Source organism: Lichenostomus cassidix, chromosome 3 (genome assembly GCF_008360975.1).
Source record: "Lichenostomus cassidix isolate B80296 chromosome 3, HeHo_3.0, whole genome shotgun sequence".
Taxonomy (NCBI): Eukaryota; Metazoa; Chordata; class Aves; order Passeriformes; family Meliphagidae; genus Lichenostomus; species Lichenostomus cassidix.
The window spans coordinates 76562626-76583133 of record NC_139483.1 but is presented as its reverse complement, the minus strand read 5'-3'; the positions used below and the strand labels follow the sequence as shown (position 1 = coordinate 76583133).

The 20508-nt window shown below is 45.0% G+C and overlaps 1 protein-coding gene across 1 annotated transcript in view; it reads right to left on the bottom strand.

Annotated features, from left to right (window-relative positions):
- Positions 1 to 346: 346 nt before the first annotated feature.
- The window catches only part of LOC146440027 (gamma-aminobutyric acid receptor subunit rho-1), a 28340-nt gene continuing 8178 nt past the window's right edge, over positions 347 to 20508 (bottom strand). The window contains exons 2-10 of the mRNA XM_085056362.1: positions 15029 to 15082; positions 13226 to 13332; positions 11807 to 11874; positions 9792 to 10015; positions 6297 to 6379; positions 5012 to 5152; positions 4393 to 4545; positions 2515 to 2711; positions 347 to 1691 (exon numbers count right to left, since the gene is read on the bottom strand). Coding sequence (XP_084912488.1) covers positions 1398 to 1691; positions 2515 to 2711; positions 4393 to 4545; positions 5012 to 5152; positions 6297 to 6379; positions 9792 to 10015; positions 11807 to 11874; positions 13226 to 13332; positions 15029 to 15082 — 1321 coding nt within the window. The 3' untranslated portion in view covers positions 347 to 1397. The remainder of the gene's footprint in view (positions 1692 to 2514; positions 2712 to 4392; positions 4546 to 5011; positions 5153 to 6296; positions 6380 to 9791; positions 10016 to 11806; positions 11875 to 13225; positions 13333 to 15028; positions 15083 to 20508) is intronic.

Sequence of the window (20508 nt, the reverse complement as noted above, 5' to 3'; positions counted from 1 at the left end):
TGTTGTAAAGGCCCCTGATTCCCTTCAACTGACTCTTGTTTTCCTGAACTATTTTACCACTGCATTACAGATTCTGCCTTTTCCATATGGAGTATTCACACTGTCTGCTCTGCAGACACTATTTTGGAGAGTTGGGACTTAAGTCAGTGCCAACTGCCCCCAGGTCCAGCTGTGTTCCCTAACTCTGCCTTGGAAGGTGTTGAGCCTTCTCTGAGGGCATGGTGGGCAGCAGGATGCTGGGGGACAGATGCAGCGTGAAAGCAGATTCTGTTAGTTCAACTTGAGTCTGTAATGTAGCTGCTGTCCTATGGTGGAAGCTGATTTCTTACTTAATTCCAAAGTATTTGGCATATAAAGTCCATACTAATGCTTTGTCAGCTGTTGAGCACCTTTCTATTATGCTTTTACTAAAAACAGATGAACCAGGATTTTCCTGGAAGTCAGTACAATTACTGCTGTCTGGCTTATACAGGCTGGTAATGCCCAGACTATATCAGAGGAAAGAGGCTTCTCCTGAAGTAGTTTGGGGTTTTTTTCACAGATTGTCTTCACTGGATCCTTTTGTAGAGAGACCTGTTCCCAAAAAACTAAGGAGCAAAACTCCCAGTGACCCAAATAAGCAGATCCAAGGAGAGCTCCTGTGTCTCCCAGAGGATTTAGTTAGCATTGCAGGAAGTCTGGCTTTTGTTCGTTCCTTATTAAATATACATTGCAATTCATATTTTAAAAACTTAGTCAACACAGTTTGGAAATATTTCCTTGTTTTAAATACAATTAAGACAAAGCACAAGTCTGAAAGTATTTCTATGTGGACCTGCCAGTGCAGTACCGTTAATGAGTCATGCATTAAGCTGTGAAAGCAAGCTGTAGCTGTCAATAACCTTGCCAAAGCGTTTCCTGGTACTGGATATTTTCTGTTTGTAATTACCATTTCTGACCTCATCCTGCAAACATGCAAGTATTTGCATATTCTCGTATTTGTTGGTATTGAATGTGGTCAGTCTGCTGAGTTGAGAGATGTGTGCATGCACTCAGGTGCTCAGAGAATTAGGGTTTCAGGGGCACAAAATGGAGGATGCACCATATATAAGCAACTGGCAATTATAGTCACTTGTTGAAATAGTTTACAGTGGCCTGTGAGGCACAAGAAGGAACATAGCACATCTTTAAATAAGTACAAAATTTTAGATTGTATAACCTATATTTTGCCAACATATGAAACTTCCACAATTATTTATGCCACAGATGAGTTGCCTCTAATAAAAAAAATTAAATCCTGGGAAAAAAATCAATCTTCCTTCCAAGTAAAACAATTCTCTATTTTCTTTCTGTTAGCCTATGAGACCATTCTTTCATTTAATGTCACAATGCTCTGTGACTAGAGAAGTTACGAATCTTTATGAAAAAATGGACCAGTATATCAAATTAAATAGAATATATGCCCCAGGGAATATTATCCTGGAGTACTTGTCGATGGCGTGGGTGTCGATGCGCATGCTGACGTATCTCTGGTTTTTCCTCCTGGCCGAGCCCCTCTCGGAGCTCAGCGCCAGCTGCACCATCATGCGGTCCTGCTTGTCGCCGTTCTCGGACATGAAGTGCCCCAGCTCGTTGACATCCCCGTCGTTGTAGCTGCCATCCACCATCATGGCCCGGGGCTGAGGTAGGCTGCACGCACAGGCAGGCTGTGGCTGCAAACAAGGGCAGGAAGGGTTTGAGCTATGTCAGCACAGCCACATGCATCCCTTGCCTCCTTCCATCCCACAGAGGAAGGGGAAGGTCTGGGGAATTCAGGCTGCTGGGATGCAAAATGAAGAACGAGAGGGTGGAGCTGGACAGCAGCTTTTTCCATCTCTGTTTCCATGTGTGCAAGGCACAGGTGCAGTCAGGGAGAGAGCAGGGCTGTCCGTGGAAAAGCTCCTTTGGCTTTTCCTTAGGTACAGGTATCAGGGTGTAAATAAAGGTTGGACCTGCACCTTGCAGCTGAGAAAATCAGAGGAGGACAGACGGAAATCACAATAAGGAATGTATGAGGCCTGCCCCATCTGGAGAGATCTTAGGCTGGAATTTTAGTTAAAATTTAATGTAACAAGGGCAGAATGGGAAAATTGGGACTACTGTGTAAGTTTAGACGGGGCATAGACAAAAGTAGGTGATATCTGCCATATAATCTGAAACCCAAAATGCAGAATCCAACTATTTCTAGCCACGGGTTTTAATCTTCAGTATAAAAAAAATATTTGAAGGTAAAATCCTAAGACCCATCCCATCTATACAGGCAGGGGAGGACTATATTTAGAGGGAGTTAGCATGCTCAGACCTGGGGTGTGGGTTGTGTGTGGCAAATCTTTATAACCTGTGATGCCTCATTGCTGGTGTATTTTTGTATCCACTGCATTTTCCCCAGGTAGCTGAAACCAGCACACTGCAGTTGCAAAGCTTTGAACATTTCCAGACTTTTGCCACACCTTTTTCCAGGGGCAATAAAATGACACTGGAGATAGAAAACCTCACCTTCTCCCGCAGTTTCCTCTCCTTCCGCTCCTGCACCGTTGTCAGATAATTCACAGCTGCGTATTCCAACACCGAGAGGAAGACAAACACAAAACTGACCCACAGGTAAATGTCCACTGCTTTGATGTAGGAAACACGAGGCATGGAGGCATTCACCCCAGTGATGATCGTGGACATGGTCAGCACGGTGGTAATCCCTGGAATACACCAGCAGAAGAGACCATAAGATGCTTTCAAACCAAACTCTTCATCACAAATACAGCAGTTGTTACAATTTCCTGACATCTGAATTTACCTTGCAGTATCTTTTTTCACATTTAGGTAATGGGTTTCACTGCCTGAGGAGGGTCCAGACAGCCCTGATTTGTAACTGGGGTTTTCTTGTCCATTTGGTGTGTACTGCCCTAATTCTGGTCTCAGGGTGTTCCCAGTCTGATTCCTCACCACACCATCAGCCTCCCACCCCATGGCCAGGCAGCAGGACTTTGACCCTGTGCTGGTTGCACCCCATTCCAGGCTCAGGATAGTCCCTGGAGGGGTACAAGGACATGGATTTGAAACCAGTGATCCTTACAAGTCCCTTCCAACTCTAGATATTCTATGATTCTACAATTCTGAGTATCTCAGCTTCTAGTTCAACCCCTCCACAGCATGGACACAAGTGAAGCTGCTGCTTTTTACCTCTTTCCCCTCACATTTTCTGTACACTGGACTTCTCCTGGGAAGTCCTGCTTCATGGGAAGTCACAGAAGTCACCAGCTGACTCTCACACCTGGTCTGTACCTTCATTGGAGCAAAAGCAGGGAATAATGGTGCCCCACAAGGCAGTGCTGTCCCATGTTACACGCTGGGCAAGCACAATGACCACATGAGCAAAGGCAGGAGCCCCTGCAGTTCAGTGTTACCCTGGATCTGAGAGAGCCTCTCCATGACCCTCTCATTTCAGGGGCTAATTATGTATGTAAGCACAAAGGACTGAATTCACAGGAGTATCTAGGTACTAAAAATACTGCTAAGGTTGTGCCTACATATTTTGAAAAGCCACAGCCCAAACTGTTTTTTAAAAACTGTTTCTTTTAATGATGTGTCGAGGCAATGGGTGCTATTTCTAAATTCAGACATGAAAAAATGCCCTACTGCCATCTCTGTTATGTCTCTATATATTCTCTCCACTGAGGAATATGATTTTAAGAATAAATAAAATCCTGAGGCATGTTGCCTGGAATAAGAGGGAGCAAGCCTGAGCTCAGAACCTGCAAAAAAAACCAAACAGCACTTTGCTGAGGGCGAAACATCCACTTTAGAAGAAGATTTATGTTCATATCACAGTTCTGCTCCTATGGTGACTCCCGTGACATACGGCTTCATCTCTCTGAAAGACGCTGCAAAAGGGGAAGCTGAATCCCTCACACTGCAGTGCAAAACTCATTTAACAAGTTAAACTGCACAGCATAGTTCAGTGTTACCTCCACCCGCCCTCCTCTAGCAAAACTCAATAAACTGATTTTGTCAGGGCTGCTGATTTTCACCTTCTTGCTCACTAAAGTCTCTGAAGGACACTGACACCTTGGCTGTACACGTGCTCTGTCTCTGTTCACAATAATAAAAGTAGAGTGGGACGTTTGCTCCCTGATTCATGCTGTGTGCATCCTGTGCAAATAGGGAAAGCATCTCACTCGGCACTGCAGGGCACGTGGGGAGTCTGCACTATGATGGGACACACGCCCTGTCCCTGTGGCACAAGTGTGTGGCATAGCTGACTTCTGTGCCTCAAGGCAACACCAGGGCAATGCATGGCACAGGGCATTCCAACTTGATGGCCAAGCTGTGGTTGCAGCCATTGTCTCTTAGATCTGCTGGCTACAAGATTGTTTTTACCTAACGGGACTCTGGCAGGAACTGCTCGTCGGTCAATCCAGAAGGACACCCAGGACAACATGACCATGAGAGTGGCAGGGAAGTAGGTTTGAAGCAAGAAGAAGAAGATGTGTCGGCGTAAAGTGAAGTTTATATAGAGGCGATTGTACCACCCTGTGAAACAGAGAGAATGAAAAAGAGAAGTTACACCAACGTCAGACTACTTTCAGATAGGGTGATGTTGCATCAGGGAAAAAGGGACTAATTTTCTTTTATGAAAACACAGTTAATGGCTGCAGATCATTGCAATTTACAGAAAAAACTCCTTACTGAACCAACTACCAAAGTCAAAGCATCTCTCAGGCTGATATCTTCCAGGAAATACGACCTATGCAATCAGAGAATTTAATTCAAGTTAAGACTTAGTGAGTCCTTGAAGAGGGATTGTCTTCCCAGACTGCATGACCACTGAGATGGAAGTGTGTGGCAGGGACAGCCAACTTGGTATAGAAAAGAGGCAGGTCTGATGGGACACAGAGAGAACTCCCAGTGGACAATCCTTCACAGGCAAGGTCAAGAGAGACAATTTGCACCCCTTCTTCCCCCAGCCCACTCTCTGGCAGGTACTTCGGTTACCCACCTGTGCTGCTGTAAAAGGCAAGTTTTGTGGTGGTGTGAAACTCCTGAATCAGGAACTGGGACAGTGATATTCTCTCATCTGTTTTTAGGGAGTCATTCCCATTCTTCCAGTAGAGCATTAGGTCGTCTTCAGTGTAGGCATCTGGGGGAGCAGAGCAAACTCAGGATAGTGCATTAAGACAGCTGCTACCACCCCCACAGCCCAGGGTGTGCCCCCACAGCTCTCCTGGCTATCTCAGAGCTCCCAGCTGGAAAGGTCAATTACCAAATGCCAGCCACCTAGGTGATGGGTATGGTTGTGGCAAGGAGTGGACTAGCTCATTGTCACAGCCCTCAGGCCTGATGCCTGCTATGTTTTGTAAACTCTCCTTAATATGTGTGTCAAGTAAACCACCACATCAGAACTTGAAAAACTATCTGTTGTAAACCCCTAAAATCAGAAGTAAAGGAGCCTTAGCAGAAAGAACCTGTTTGGGGTGACGAGAGGAACAATCTATCAATGGTCTGAGGCACGTGGGAGGAAAAACTCTTGGGTAAACTTTCTGCCTATGAAACACACGTGAACATCACTTGGATTTTTAATACATGTGGAAGTAACAGTAATGTTAATCCTCTCAGGTTGGCTAGTAGCAGCTCTTTTCAGACAGGGAGAAAAAAATCACACATAAATGTATTAAAAAAGAATTAAGATTGTAATTTCTTATTGCAAGCTTAGGAAGGGGAAGAAAATAACTAGGAAAAGCCAAAAATTTAAAATGTGCTCTATGAAGTTTGGCCAATTCATATGTGCATCATACTTGGGACAAAGGGCACAAGCTAGGTTTATCTCAAGTAGGACAAAGAAGCATAAGAGGAGGGCAATTAATGTCACTACCCCATCGTGGTTTCTACACCACAGATGGGCAGAAGGTGCCCGTGAAGGGTGTAGGGCCATTTATCCATGTTTTTGAGGGCACCTGGGCAAACAGGTGCTGTTGGAGACTGCTGACCTGCAGGCAAGTGACCCAGGGTCTCAGGGGGTGGGGTGGCAGTGGGGCAGCCTAGCTGCCATTCAGGGGCACTGGAAAGACAGTGCTCACAGCTGGTTTTAAAAAACACTCTTGTTGCAAACACCATTTAATTCTAGCGAAAAAATATAGGCAGGGAGTCTTTCTTAGTGTTGAAGTCTGATGACTTTGGTTGGAGCTCCCATGAATATAGCAGCAATTTAATTATTGGTATAATTAATTATTGGTATAACTCAGTTTGGGTGCCCATGGGCTCCCCTACACCTTCACTTTACTTACAGCTTTCAATCTCCAGGGAACATGTCTGTGTGTCCAGAGGAAAACGACTAAAATCCATGTTGCACATTGCCGTTACTGTAACTCTAGGAATAATAAAAATCACTCAATTAAAAGCTGGTCTCCTTATGTGACTGAAAGATAGTAAAGCTGCGAGTTTGGTCTTTTATTAAACGACCACAGCAAGTACCAGTCAGCTGAAAATAATTCCTTCCATTCAGATAAAGCCATTCCACTCTAGTTAAAGCCATCTCTTCCTCTCAGCAAACTACTGTTAAAAAAGGTGACTAGAAAGGCCATTACAAATTTCTACTAGATGACGAAAATATTGGAGAAGAAAATGGCAAAGGGCAAAAAGAACACTTTCCCCCCCGATGATCAGCAAACATATCTCTGCTTAAAACAGATGCTTTGTACAATAAAATAATTTCATTTATCAAAGTCACCATTGTGCCACGAGGGATGCAGGTAATTGCCCCTGCACAGCGTGAATTTCCAGCTGCTCGGTGGGAACCCGGTGGTCACACATGGGAATCAGCCACCAGAGGGCACAGGCTCGAGCCAGGGCTGGGGCTGGAATGCAGTAGTGACCACCGAAAAGCTCTGGTCTATCAGTCAAAAGCTCTGGCCTTGCTATAGTCTGATCATCACGTTTTTAATAGCATAATTCGGTGTTTGAACTGGAACCATCCATAAATCTTGACTCGACTGGTTTGGACTCTAGAGCAGTAAATGAAAATAAAACTATAAATCATAATGGGGGAAGACTTAATAAGTTATAGAAGGGTTAGGGGTAGACAGACATTTGTCACATAATGACAAATGCACAATGCAATCCCTTATGTTAGTAGTCCTTCTGCACGTGTGGGTTCCACCTGATGTTTCTTTCCTATCTGGATTTATCCTTTGAGTGAAAGTGTTTGGCTCAGATAGAGGCTTAGGTGCCAGTGAGGTCTGCAGTGGTTTCCAAGATGAGAAAACCATGTCTGGTAAAGAACCCTAAAAAGGCAGACACCAAGGAAAAATTTAATCTGCCAGCAAAGGCATCCAGCAAAGGCATTCAGCAAAGGCAGACAGGTACTAATGACCTGTTTACTCCTAAGGGGAACCTTAGTCCTTCCCCAGCATTCACAAAGCACTGCAACCTCCACTCACCACTGAATAAAATACTGAAACTCTGACAATTTGCTATTGAAGACCTTCAGCACCATTTTGTACAGGGCAATTGTTTAAGCACAAGACTGTGCATAGCAGAATCTGAGCAGTTTGATATCTTCCTGTTCCCATCTTCCTTAGATAATCAGAAATGCTTGCAATGCAGATGATTGGCAGCTAAATGAGAGTGTAGGCATGCATGCTGTAACTGAACAAGATGTCATATTATTGTCCTTTTTTATTGTACCCAGGACCTGACCAAACTTTGCAAAGGCCTAAAGAATACACGAACCTTGTCTAATCTACTGAGTGAAGAGAAAGCTTTGATAACGAGGAGGTAGACATTGTTCAGGCTGTGAATTCAAATGAACTGTAAGATAAAAATATCAAAGAACAAAAGAATTCTTGTCAGACTGATGCCCCTTAGGGAATCTCGAATTTCTTTGCTTGACTTTTTTTGTAGAATCATAAAACACCTTGGCAGGCTGAGAAGTTACCCCCTCACATTGTGGCAGGCTCAGCTTCACCTCTGCCACTACCAACATTCCCTAAAGACATCCACAGCCTTCAGAAGCAGTGTATTCTGCAACTTTCTTACAAGTTAATGAGTCTTGCTCATGATCTATGAGTGATCATTATACTAATCTCCTATCAGTCAGGTTTTTCTTCTTTTTGTCCTTCAGAATGTATTATCTATCGTCTGGTGCTTTGATTATTTATCAGGTATTTTGTTATTTCATTTCTGTGGAGGTAATGTTGACATTCTTGCTTCAGAATATTGTACAGAAATTTCCTCTCTTTATGGGTTTTTATGGGTCCTTGGGCAATCCTCTTTTCTAACTGGATGGAGCTGCAGCCAACTAAAACAGAATCACTTTTTTTTTCTTTTGGAGATCGACAGATCATGCTGTATTTGTCTGAGATAAATGTTTTCATTGTAGCTAATGTGGGGTTATGTTTTGCATTTGTCCAGGAAACAGTGTTAATAAAACAAGGATATTTTCATCAATGCTGAGCAGGGCTTGTGCAGCATCAAAGCCTTTTCTGCTTCTCACCCCACCCCAACAGGCAGGAGGCTGAGGGTGCACAGGGAGTTTGGAGGGGAAAGCTGATCCCAGCTGACCAAAAGGACATTCCACAGCACATGGCATCATGCTTAGCATATGAAGTGGGGGAAGAAGGAAGGGGTGGAAGTTTGGAATAAAGGCATTCCTGTTCCCAAGTTACTGTTAAGTGTGACAGAGCTCTGCTTTTCTAGGTGTGGCTGAACACCTGCCTGCCCTTGGGAAGTGGTGAATGAACTCCCTGTTTTGCTTTGCCTGCACAGAAGGCTTTTGTTTCACCTATCAATCTTCCTTTATCCAAACCCACAAGGTTTTTTTCCCTTTTACTGTTCCAGTTCTCTTCTCTGTCCCACCAGGAGGGAGTGAGCCAGCAGCTACATGGGGCTTAGTTCCCAGCTGGGGTTAAATAATGATGCAGATGCTCCTCATTCAACATCTCCAAGCATGACAGTATTGGAGTAAAGTACTTTATATGGAGTAAAGTATCTTATTTGCTTATCAGAAATAAAAAAAATCCCAGTTCAATAACATTCAGATTTATGTCACTTGATCAACCATTTGGAAAATAAGGCAGAAAGCCAGGACTGGGACTACCCCTCAAGCCAGAGGACAAAACAATGTTTATCAGAAACCTCCTGAAAATGTTTCATGCATTTCACATGAAAAGCGAGCAAAAAGCAAGAAGAGCCAAACCAAGTGTTTGGGTTGCTCTAACCATACATGGGAGTCACCAGAAGCTATATAGCCTTGCTCTGAAGCTTGTCACTTCATGTGCTGAAGGATGTTCCACCTGTGTTTTTGCTTTTCATAAAGTTACAGTGGCACCTGGTACAATTTATACTTCTTCATAATTGCTTTCCAGAACAGAAATTGCACATTTTGCTAGGCCCAGAGACTTTTCTGTGTAGTGAAATGGATAACTACAGCTGCCCTGGACTTTTTGCTATCAGACATTGCCCTTTGACTTAGAGTGTGCCCTGCCTCTTCAGCAATGCCTCATGGGGATTGCAGCCTGCTGGTCCCAACAGGAGCAGGGGCTGACCATGCACACAAGGGGAAGGGACACTGGTGGAACCAGCAACACTGGCACAGAAACTGGCTTTCTGCACCAGGCATGTAAATGAACTCACACAGGCACTCAGATGTCTGCAGATAGTCAGCACATTCATTATTTTTTATGCTTTTTTTTGTATGAAGTCATGCAAAAACACAGTACAGGAATCAGTTAAACCACTTTCTCTTTCCACTAATAGTTTGCATTGACCGAATGCAGCTTTACCTGAGGCTATAAAGTACCTTCCCATCTGGCTGGACCCGCAGCATGACATTGTCTGTGGTGGTGTCGTGGATGAAGGAACGCTTGGAGTGGACAAAGAACATGTCAGGGACCCAGATCTTCTTCACCAGTCTGCCATCAAAGGTCATGCTTTGGTTGTTGGTGCTGGGGAAGGACAGCCTCTCATCTTTCCAGTAGTGCCTCAAATAAAGCGTCATGGTGAAGTCCTGCAATAAACAGGCTTCTGTCACAACTTATGTCTCATCAGCACAGTAGTGATTGTTCCTCTCTGGGACAAACCATGAACTGTAAAGCACCTCTCCTGAGGGCACATCCCCTCCCTGAGCTGCAAGGGGCATCACCAGCTGCAGCTTTATTATTCTTCAGGTCAGACAGGTTTACTGGGTTTAGTCATATCTAACTTCTCAAGCTTAAACTTAGTACAGAATGAAAAACTCTGTCACTGATGTCTCTTCATTTAGAGAACAAGCAACAATCTTGCTAATCACAAAGGGTTTTTTTTCTGTAAAGTTGCACTGGTTAAAAAGAATTGATTCTGAAAATATAAAGTCTTCTCCTTTAGTATTTTGCTAACAGCTAAAACTGACCCTGAATTTTTTTTTAACCAAGGCCATCTAGTGGTTTTCCCATGTTGGTAAGTGTTGCAACATGACATTAGAGGAGGAGCAGAGGCAGTATTCAAAAGCCGTGGAAGCCAATTCAAAATCTTAATGTTTGCTTTAAAAAAACCCAAGAATGGGTTTGTTGTTTGGGTTTTGTATGGTTTGGGGTTTGTTTTGGGAGTCTGGGTTTTTTCTTTGACTTCCAAATCCTTGATATTAGTTCTTCCATTTGGCTTTCAAGTCCCAAATATTTTTAGGGGCCCTCTGGCTACCTTCACAAGTTTTCTCCTCAACCAGAAGGGCTGGACCCATCCCAGGAGAGGTGAAAGCTCTACCCATGGCTAGGTGCCAAGGTGCCAAAAGCACTGGAGTCAGGAAGTCAGCTGGAGGGGTCCCCAGTTCTGGGGCAAATGCACACCCCTGAGGTTGGATGACAGCAGATATCCCAGACCACTCAAGAGCTGAAATAGCTGTGGCAAGAGGAGCCTGACATGCCACCAGTGTATCTGCCAAATGCCACACAGCCCTCTTCCTGGCTCAGGCATGGGAGGAGGGCCAGTGCAGGCTCCTCAACCCTCTGTCTGTTAGTTAGGAGCACAGAGAATTTGGGGCTTCCCATGAAACCTTCAGAGTTATTTGATTTTTTATTGGAAGGTCAAAATATTTTGAAAAATACTCTGTATTGGTGAGTGATTTTTTTCTCTTCCAAAGCAAAACCTGAGTTACTGACAGACTCTGGGGCTCACAGAACCACAGAATGGTTTGCATTGTAAAAGTGCCCTTAAAGACCATCTTGTTCCAACCCCCCTGCCGTAGGCAGGGACATCTTCCACTAGACCAAGTTGCTCAAAGGCCTCTCCAGCCTGACCTGGATGGGGCATCCCCAGCTTCTCTGGGCAGTCTGTTCCAATGCCTCACTATGCTCTGAGTTAAGAATTTCTTCCTTACATCTGATCAAAACCTATCCTCTTTCAGTTTAAAGCCATTCCCCCTTTTCCTTTGGAGCTGCCAGGCCACTGACCACCTCAGAACACATCCAAAGTGACACTATGACTGCAATATGTGAGTGCCTTAAAACTAATGCATTAATTGGTCTCCTCAGAGCTTTTAAGTGTTTAAGAAAATATAGAAACCCAAATCCTTTGAGACAGTCTTAGGACTCTTTTACCATTTTATCCTAGACAAAACAAAATGTCAGATTTCTTCCTTCTGCTTCAAGGGACATGAAATGGTAGCATGAGGTCAATAGAAGTAACTATTGGCAGATTCAGATCAAGCCTGAGTCTGCCTCTGGAGGCTATGGAGTGTTTGTCCTTGGCAGCATTCAAACCCCATGGACACAAGCCCGGGTAGCCTGCAGAGTTTTGGTCTCCAGAGGTTCCATCTGTGACTTACCATGTCCACCTCAGAAATGCTGTCCAGACTTTCAACTTGGACATCCACCCCAACAGGAATTGCAGGGCCTGGGGAAAAAAAAAGAGTTGACAAACCTAGTGAGGCAAAGTAATCCTCTGGCTTTACTGTCTTACAGATAGAAATAGATGCTCAGTCTGAAACAGAAAACACAGTGAACCCATAGAAAGTATGAATTATTGGAATTCACAACAAAACCCTCCTAATATCAATTAAAATCAGTAATAAGACTGACCTACTAATAACTTTCTCTTTTTATTGTGTCATCCTACATGTGCCCTTTCATAGTTTAATAGCAACTTTAATTGTTTTTAGCTCTAGTGTTTGGATCCAGGACTGGTGAGAGAGATGCCTGGCAGAAAGTCCATTTACAGGGACATCAGTGGCGGCAGAGCTAAGGGAAGGTGGGAGAATTACTCCAAATTTTTCCCTCGCTTCTGCTCCCCTCGCAGGCTAATAACATCCCTGAGAGCTACTCTGTGTGTTTGACTTTCACAAGACTCAGTGCCCAGCTGTGGAGGAGAAAGGGTGGCAGGAGGGGACACATAGCTGGACACAGGCATGTGCCACTAAGCCTGAGGCTCCCGAGGAGAAGGATCCAGCTGTGACCTCATGTAATAGGAATTCTGAACTTTTTTCCCTCCTCAAGGCTTTGACTAGTGCCTCATATACCTCTGGCAATTACAGTCCAGGAGAGCTGTCAAGTAAAATAATGCTCACATTAGTGAACTGCTATGAAACTGAAACGTTTTTAAATTAATTGAACATGCTGGTATTTTGTATATTGAGCATTTAGCGATAAAATCTTCTTTCATCAGAGTATATAATGGTATCCTGGATTTGAATGACCATCTGTCAGCCAGAAAGGGTAGATAAATTACAACATTCTCTAATCCGATGGGCTGAAAGGAAACGTGCTCTCCTTCATCCATTTCCCTGAAAGCTTAGGTTGCTCTAGCACACAGCCACAAAACTGTGAGCAAGCATTAACACAGACAGTCAAAATATTTTCTTTTGGGTTATAAATGAAGTAAGTGTGGTGCATCCTTTGATTATGCACACATCCGGCCATAGTAAGACAAAAATCTTCGAATTTCCCCCATCATCCAGGAATAAACATAAGATGTATATGCAGATTTTTATCAGATGAAAGTGTCACTGAACACCAGGAATATTATATTGCCTGTTAATCACATTTCCATGCCTTTGACTATGCTTTTTGCTCATCCAGAAGGTTATTTCACTGCACCTCTATTCCTCCACGTATGCCATGAATTCACAACTCAAAATAACAGAAATTAGAGACAGAAAGGCCAGTCTGCTTCTTCACTGCAGTACATGTTACATTATGAAAAATTACAGTGTAAAACAGGAAAAGTGACAAATGTGTACATTTCATACCTCCAAAACCTGGTCTCATGCTGAAGTCATGGTCATCTATTCGCAGCAGCTGCTCTGACTTCGTCAGGGGAGATTTGGTGATGTCAGGGCTTCGTTTTAAGATTGGGCTACCAGGAGGAGAGAAGCACAGCTGTGAGCCCTGAGCAGTGCCTGTGAGAAGTACTTGCTGGTTTCACCCCACTTGCTGCTCAGAACATCCACCCCTTAGACCATGACCCTCTCATTGTTGCAGTGGTTGGCAGCACATCATTAAAAACAGATTCCTGCACTCAGGCACCTGTGATAATTCTGGCACTGAGAAAACATTTGTTTGATAGCTTTTTGTCCCTGTAAAATTCTCTATGCATGCAGCATTTTGGGAACAGCCATCCAAAAGTGTGGGCTAGAGGAATAGTATGTGTGAATAAGTGTGGGGGGAGGCATTCCTGACATTGAATTATGATGGAGTGTGAGGCCAGGAATTAGAGAAACAATATATCAAATAAGCTACTGGCTGTTGCCCAGGAACAAAATGGAGAGAGTCTGGGAACCAGGCCAGGAGGCAGGCCACCCCCTGACTTGGGATAAAATTATTAGCTTCTGCCCCAGATTTCCATCAAGGATAAAAAGGAGCATTACAGACCTGGGAGGTCTCTGAGCATTAAAGAGCCTGGGAGGGTAATTCCAGAAGCTGTTGGTGTTGGCACCAAGTGCTGGACAGAGGAGGCTCTGATCCCCTTCCACATCCAAAATGCAAACTGCTGTTCAGTGCCCCAGTGCTTTGGCTGGGATGGTGGTGGCAGCAGCTCCTTGGTTTCCCCCTTGTGTAGGCAGAGCCTTTGCTGCCCTCACAGCCAGCTGCATGCCAGACACTTGAGTGGCAGGAGGGCTCAAGAAAAAGAGGAGAGGTTTTGCTGGTTCCCAATTTTAGAAAAGATAGCACACTCAGAGAGGCACTTGTCTGAATATAACCAAGACAAATAAGAAATAGATTAAAGGAAAACAGGCTGTCAAAGAAACTTGATGAGGAATATTTTCCTGAGATAAAGCTCCTCCTAAATGACTGCTTAGCCATGCTGTACTTCTCACAGATTCATGGGCAGCTGTACCACAAGAAGCCAATGCAACCATCTCTTAACAGAGACCAGTGGTGTTACCAGCAAGTCCTCCCACAAATCCAGAGCTTTATCTGGACTACAAAGTATCTTAGAAAGATGCTTTGTCTGAGTTCAATAATTTGTAGGAGGGGTGAGTTGTCTACTTCCATCGGTGAGTTCTGCTCATGAATTATCCCTCAGGCATTTTAAAAGGTAGCTCCTGCTTCTGCTTTAGGTTTAACTTAGACTCTGAAAGATCTGTGAGTGTCCATCAGGGAAGGTTTATGCCTGCCCAAGCCAGAGGAGCAATATTAGCAGGACACAGGCAAAGCAAATATTTGTGAGCAGGTTTGGCTGTGCTCAGACAGGTGCTTTCTCCCTGCCAGTGGCAGTAGGAAGGACAAGGAGCATGGTGGAGAGTCCATGGAAGTGGCTCAGCTCTGCAGAAGGGATTCTTGGAGGGAAGGTGCTCACTCCCACAGCACAGGCAACACAAACTACATCAGCACCACATGAAGCCCGAGGGGTTGTGGCAAATGGCTGTGGCACCACACCTCAGCCCCATGAGGGTGTCAGGCAATAGGGCTTCCTCTGGGGCCTGATGGCATCACTGACACCTGCAGACACCTGCCTTGGCCAAGCGGTGCCCCTTCCCTTGCCCAGCTCAGCCGTGGGCATGTGGCCAGCAGGGCTGGGCCAGCAGCAGCCTCCCGAGGGTTCTGCTCACCTGCCTTGCTTGTGCACCTCGCCGTGGGCTTCCCGTCTCTGCCGCTGCGGCCGGCTGCATGAAACAAGGGGAAGAGGGACAGCTGAGACAGGTGGCCATGGCCAGGGGGGTGAGGATGGCAGGAGGGAAGCTGAGGATCCCTGCAGCATTACCTTCTGTCGCATGTGAGAAATGGTGCTTACCTTTTTTGTTACCCTTTCACCAAAGGCTGGTGTCAGGCTGGGCATGGCAGAGGGTGGGGAGGGTGGGGATGCTTGGGCTCACAGCAGGGACAGGGTAAAAGGAGGGTGGTGATGATTTTTGTAAGGTGGGATGCCCCTGTTTGTGACTGTCTGGCAAAGTCAGACCTGCCCAGCTTTGGCTGGCAACGCCAGGGGCTTTGGAGGCTGGACAAGCTGCCCAAGGACCTCTGCTGGTGGGGGCACAGCCATTAATACCCATAGACCAGAGTCAGCCAGGTATGTTCATGGGAAGAAATATTTTCAAATTATTTTGGGGGTGAAGGGGGGCAGTAAGAAAAAAATCTGTGAAAATTGTTTCTGGCTTCATACCATCTCCCAGCTAGCTGTCAAGAAAGGTCATCTCAGGTCTTTGGCCAGTATTTTATTTAATCATTAAAGGAAAGAATATTGCTTTTGGCAATGTAAGTGCTAGCTTGAGCAAAAGTAACATTTTAAACATTCAACAGTTCTAAGTCATCTTTAACTAAAAGTAAAAAAATTAGCTTCTCTCTGTAATAAATACTAACTCTAATCAACTCTACTAATAAGGCTTTTTGACCATTAGCATACATTTCAAAGCCCTCTGTAGAGATTTACAGTGGCAAAACTCCTTTTGCAGTGATGGTTGTCACCACCTGAGCACCATCATCCCTTTGGTGTGCGGTGGAGGAACCCCAGGCCTTGCAGGACAGTTCCTTCCTGGGCTGGGAACACTCCAAAAGCTGATAGTATTGGAGGGACATTCATCTTGATGCTGCCACAGAGAAGAAGACAACCAGGCCAGGGGTGGGCACATGGGGCTATGGCATTGATTCACCCTGAAGTGAAGCACTGGATGAGTAGGATTGGTTTTTTCTGGGATCTGCTCTCTGCTTCCCAGAGGAAGGCTGGGAATAAGCTCACAGGCAGACCACTGTTTGGGGGAGTCTTTGGGCCATGCAGCACCATGGCCATTACAAGAAACAGCTTCTTTGGCACTGCTTGGGCCTGGGCATCACATGGCAAAACAATTGCAAATGCAAAATGCACTTTATGGAGTCTTCTGCCTTGTTATACACCCTTGCTGATATGTCTCACTGCTGCCTGCTTCTCATCTGCTGGCTGTCAGGAAGTAATTTCTCGTGTTTTGGGGATAAGCAGATTCTGGCAACAAGCTGACCGATTTACATGACTTTAAAGTGCCCTAGTAAACTCTTGGCTGCTCAGGAATAATGCTGGTATTCAAACAGGAATGAAGCAAGCTATGTTCTTGAAATTTCTACTTTTCATTTCCTTTGTAGAGCTTACCTAATGCTCCATGGTGGCTCTGGCCCTATTCTGCCTGTCGAGGGAGACTTCAAGGCATGGCCTTCAAGGATTTGTGGCCAAATCATCCCCATCCTCTGCACTCAGCAACCCTGGGTGCTTCCTTTTATTTCTTCCAGGTGTTTCTCCATCGCCTCTAAAATGAACTTTATTTCCTTGTCACAAACAAGCATAAAATGTCCCCCATGCTCCATCCACTGCAGGGATATGCTCATTTGAGCTTTGGATGTTTAGCTTCCTTTTGCCAGTCATTGTCACAGCTCAGTGGCAGCAAAACATTTTTACCTGTTAGCAGTTACTGCAATTTGAAGCCCCGTTTCTTTCTACTCAATAAATAGTTTTTCTGCTCTGGTTCCTGGGGAGTCCTCTGCTGGCTCATTGATCAATGACAGCTCCATCATGGGAGCCCATTACCCTGCCTGTCTGGGCTGTGAATCAATGGAGAGCTGCCATGGCTTCCCCTCTCACGTCTGCTGTCCCTGGGTGTTTGAGGTCGGCAGCTGCACCCAGACATCACTCAGATTGCTCAGCACAACAGGCTCTGAGTGTCACTCCTGCCTTCACTGGGCTCACAGGCTGTCTTTAAAACTCAGCAATCATTCCTGAGAAAAAATATACTGAATAATGAACAATCTTTCCTCCTCCCCACTACCAAAGTCAATATTTATGTCCTAGCAGTTACAATGCCAAAAGGCATTACATGTCTCATGAAGCTCACAGAGATGCTTTGTGAAAAAGCAACAACTGGAGCAGAGTGGCATTTATTCACAGTGCTCCCTGTGCATTGCTAGGGTGGCTTTTGGGGTGATGCAAACTCTTCATAGTCATTGTCATTGCCCCAGATCTACCCACTGCTTCAAGGGATCTTGAGATGCCTCTGCCTCAAAGTCTGAGGCTTGCTGGGGCTGGGACGCAATGAGGTGGCTGAAGCTTAGGATAGCTAGGGAAGAAAATCAGCCAACCCAGATTTTGATCACTACTGCTACAGACACAAGGCAAAAAGCAGTTACTCTTTTTGTATTTTAAAGCATGATATTTCCTATGGCTCTTACAGTCACTCCAACACAGCAAGAAGGGCTGCAGTGTTAACACCCTGCAGTTAACAGTGGGTTAACAGTGTCTGATTTTCAGAAGAAACTGTCCAACCATGACATCTGAAAGTCCCAGCAGGCATTTCCAAATGCCCAGCTTCACAGGATTTGTGCCAGAGGAATGTCCAGACCACACTCACAGTGTGCACCAGAAACCCTACAGTATTCTTCATCTTTGAAATAAGAGCTTTTGGGAGTAACCAAAACAAACGTGAGAGGTCATTACCCAAAGTAACATTTTGGTTTGTAATTACTTCTGCAACATACATTTCCCACCTATAAATCATACTCTTTTCTCTGTGGAAGGCAATGTACCAGTAGTAGACAGGGACCTTTTTTTTTACACTCTTTTTTACACTCTTAGTAGGATAATCTAATTATGACTTGAGAACATTGCTTCCTGGAGGAGTTAAATCAAGAAACAGTTTTAGTTCTTCAGGAAAAAACAAGACCCAATATATTTCCTTCAAGAGAAGAATGAAGTATTGCAGCCAGATTCTCACTGTCTTTCCTGGGTCCAAAGGGTGACATCCTTGATGAACAGTGCTGGTGACTTTGGCAGACTGGGCTAATGCTAATGTTATTATTACCAGATTTCATTAAATTCTGGGACACTCTGCTCTCCATCCCATTTGATGTTCTTAGGTCTGCATGGAAGACAGCAGATCAGAGAAGAGATGGTAGAACAGATCCTGATTTAGGAAATATTGCGGAGATATGGCTGCAGCAAAATCTTTGTCACTCTGTTTATTTGTGTCATCTGCCATATTTGAGCAAGGGGATGTAGCTGCAACTCACTGCAAACCTCCTACCCTGAGCAGAGGTGCTGCCACCCCAGGAAGCCTGGCAGCAGTAGTTGGGGCTGAGACACCCAAGGGGCTCTTTTCCTTTCTGCTTATCTCATGTTTGGAAGATGCCTCCACCCCATTGCTAGTGTGGCAGAGACTGTGGAATCCCCATCATAACCCTCTGAGACCACCACGTGCTTAATTTTGTCAGATATGAGCTCTGCTGCTCATGCTGATCCACAGTGCAGCCAATCCACAGCCTCCCTTACCACAGGGAATGTTGCACAGCAACAGGGAATGTGGGGCTTGCTGAGCCAGATTTCAGCAGGACTTTTAACTGGAAAGTAAAGAAAGTGATGAAAGTCCCACATCCCTGCCAGCCATGCCATGGTACTCAGCTCTGGGCTCCCCATCCGTGGGTGAGCAGGGAAGGACAGCTTGTGCTGTGCCTCCCATCCTGCACCTCCTGTGCTGCACAGACCTCATGCCACGGTGGGCAGGGCAATGCCAGCACCCTCATTCTCCATGGTTTTCCCATCAAATTACATCTGGACAGGGCAGGAGAGGGCAGCAGAGGCAGCACAAGTCTCTGCAGGGAGCAAAGTCTTAGCAGGATGGACATGGGACTGGCAAAGTTCTATTGGTACTATGGGGATCTGTGAGAAATGTAAAAGTCTTATTAAATACCTATTAAATGCCTACATATTTGACTAGGCTTTTCTTGTCCCTCTGTTTAGTGACCAGTTAGTGACAGGGGTTCAGACCACATCAGCATCCTGTTAAAGGCCAAAACCAGACTGGGGAATGCTGGATTAGGGAATGGGAGAAAGGCCAAAAGGAGCTGGGGATTGTATGCACAAACATACAGATGGTTTCTGCAGAGAAAAAGTAGGGCAGAGACAAAGGGATCTGGGATCTGCAGCAGAGCCTGTGCATTGGGTGAGGCTGAGGAGAAAAGGGGCTGGATAGGCAGAGGTGGGGAGGGAAGGGAAACACCAGGTAATGCCAGAAGGGAAGATAGCAGAAGGAGCAGAGAGAAGAGGAGATGTCAGAATCAGCCAGTGCCTCATCATTTTGTGGGATGACTCCTGGGACACAGTCAGCCTGGACAGTCCTGCATGAGCAGTGGTGTCCTGTCACCACAAAGTGGTGCTGGACAGAGTTAATGTCCAGCTACTGGAGAGATATGAGCCTTGCTGGGCTAAAGAACTCCCCAGCCTGTGTCCCAAAGGAAGGAAAGAGGGTTTGGAGCAGTGAGTGCACAGACAGTTCCTCCATAACATGCCTTTGATTTGAAAATTAATTGGGAAGGCCTCCTCAAGCAGGAGGTGCTAGTGGATGAGTGGTGCAGCAGGTCCAGGTGAAGACTGAGAAGTAGTCCACTGCCCAGAGAAGAGCTTTGCAGGGGGAGGGAAAGTGAGGTAGCTAAGTAAAAAAAAAACCCACCCAGCACCTGAGGGAGGAAAGAGAAAATTAAATGGGAGGGAGCTGCTCTTACCTGGTGACATGCACTTCACCAGACATAATCCACTGTGTGACACATTAATTCCCAGGGATAATGTAGGATAGAAACCCACTAATTTGTATTCATATTGAGACTTGCAAAGCCATGAGCTGTAAACCAGACTCCAAAAACTGAGGAAAATATATCATGAGATTTTTTTTTTTTTTGCATTTGTCCAGCCCTTGTTTGTTTGTAATTATGTTGGGCCACATGTCATTATGATTAGTAGGTTTAAAGATGGTGAAGAAAGGTGATGCATTACTACTATAAGTTGTTAAGTTAATGGAAAGGAAGGGGAAAATATCATTATTTTCGATGTTCACATCACAAAGTCTGAGAAACAGTGGGATTTAGACCTCTTCTACTATCTCTTTTTTGAGTGATACAGAAAATTCAATGAGTCAAGTGAAAAAGAGAAACAGATGAAGGGAAGGGGAGAACTAATGGGGCAATGCAGAACATGCTGAAAGGTTTCATGTCTGACCCAGTCTCAGAAAAAAGGTTGATTTGTAAGCAGACAACAGCACAGTGCAGATCAGGGAAGGGCATTTTAAGGAGTATTTAGATAGTT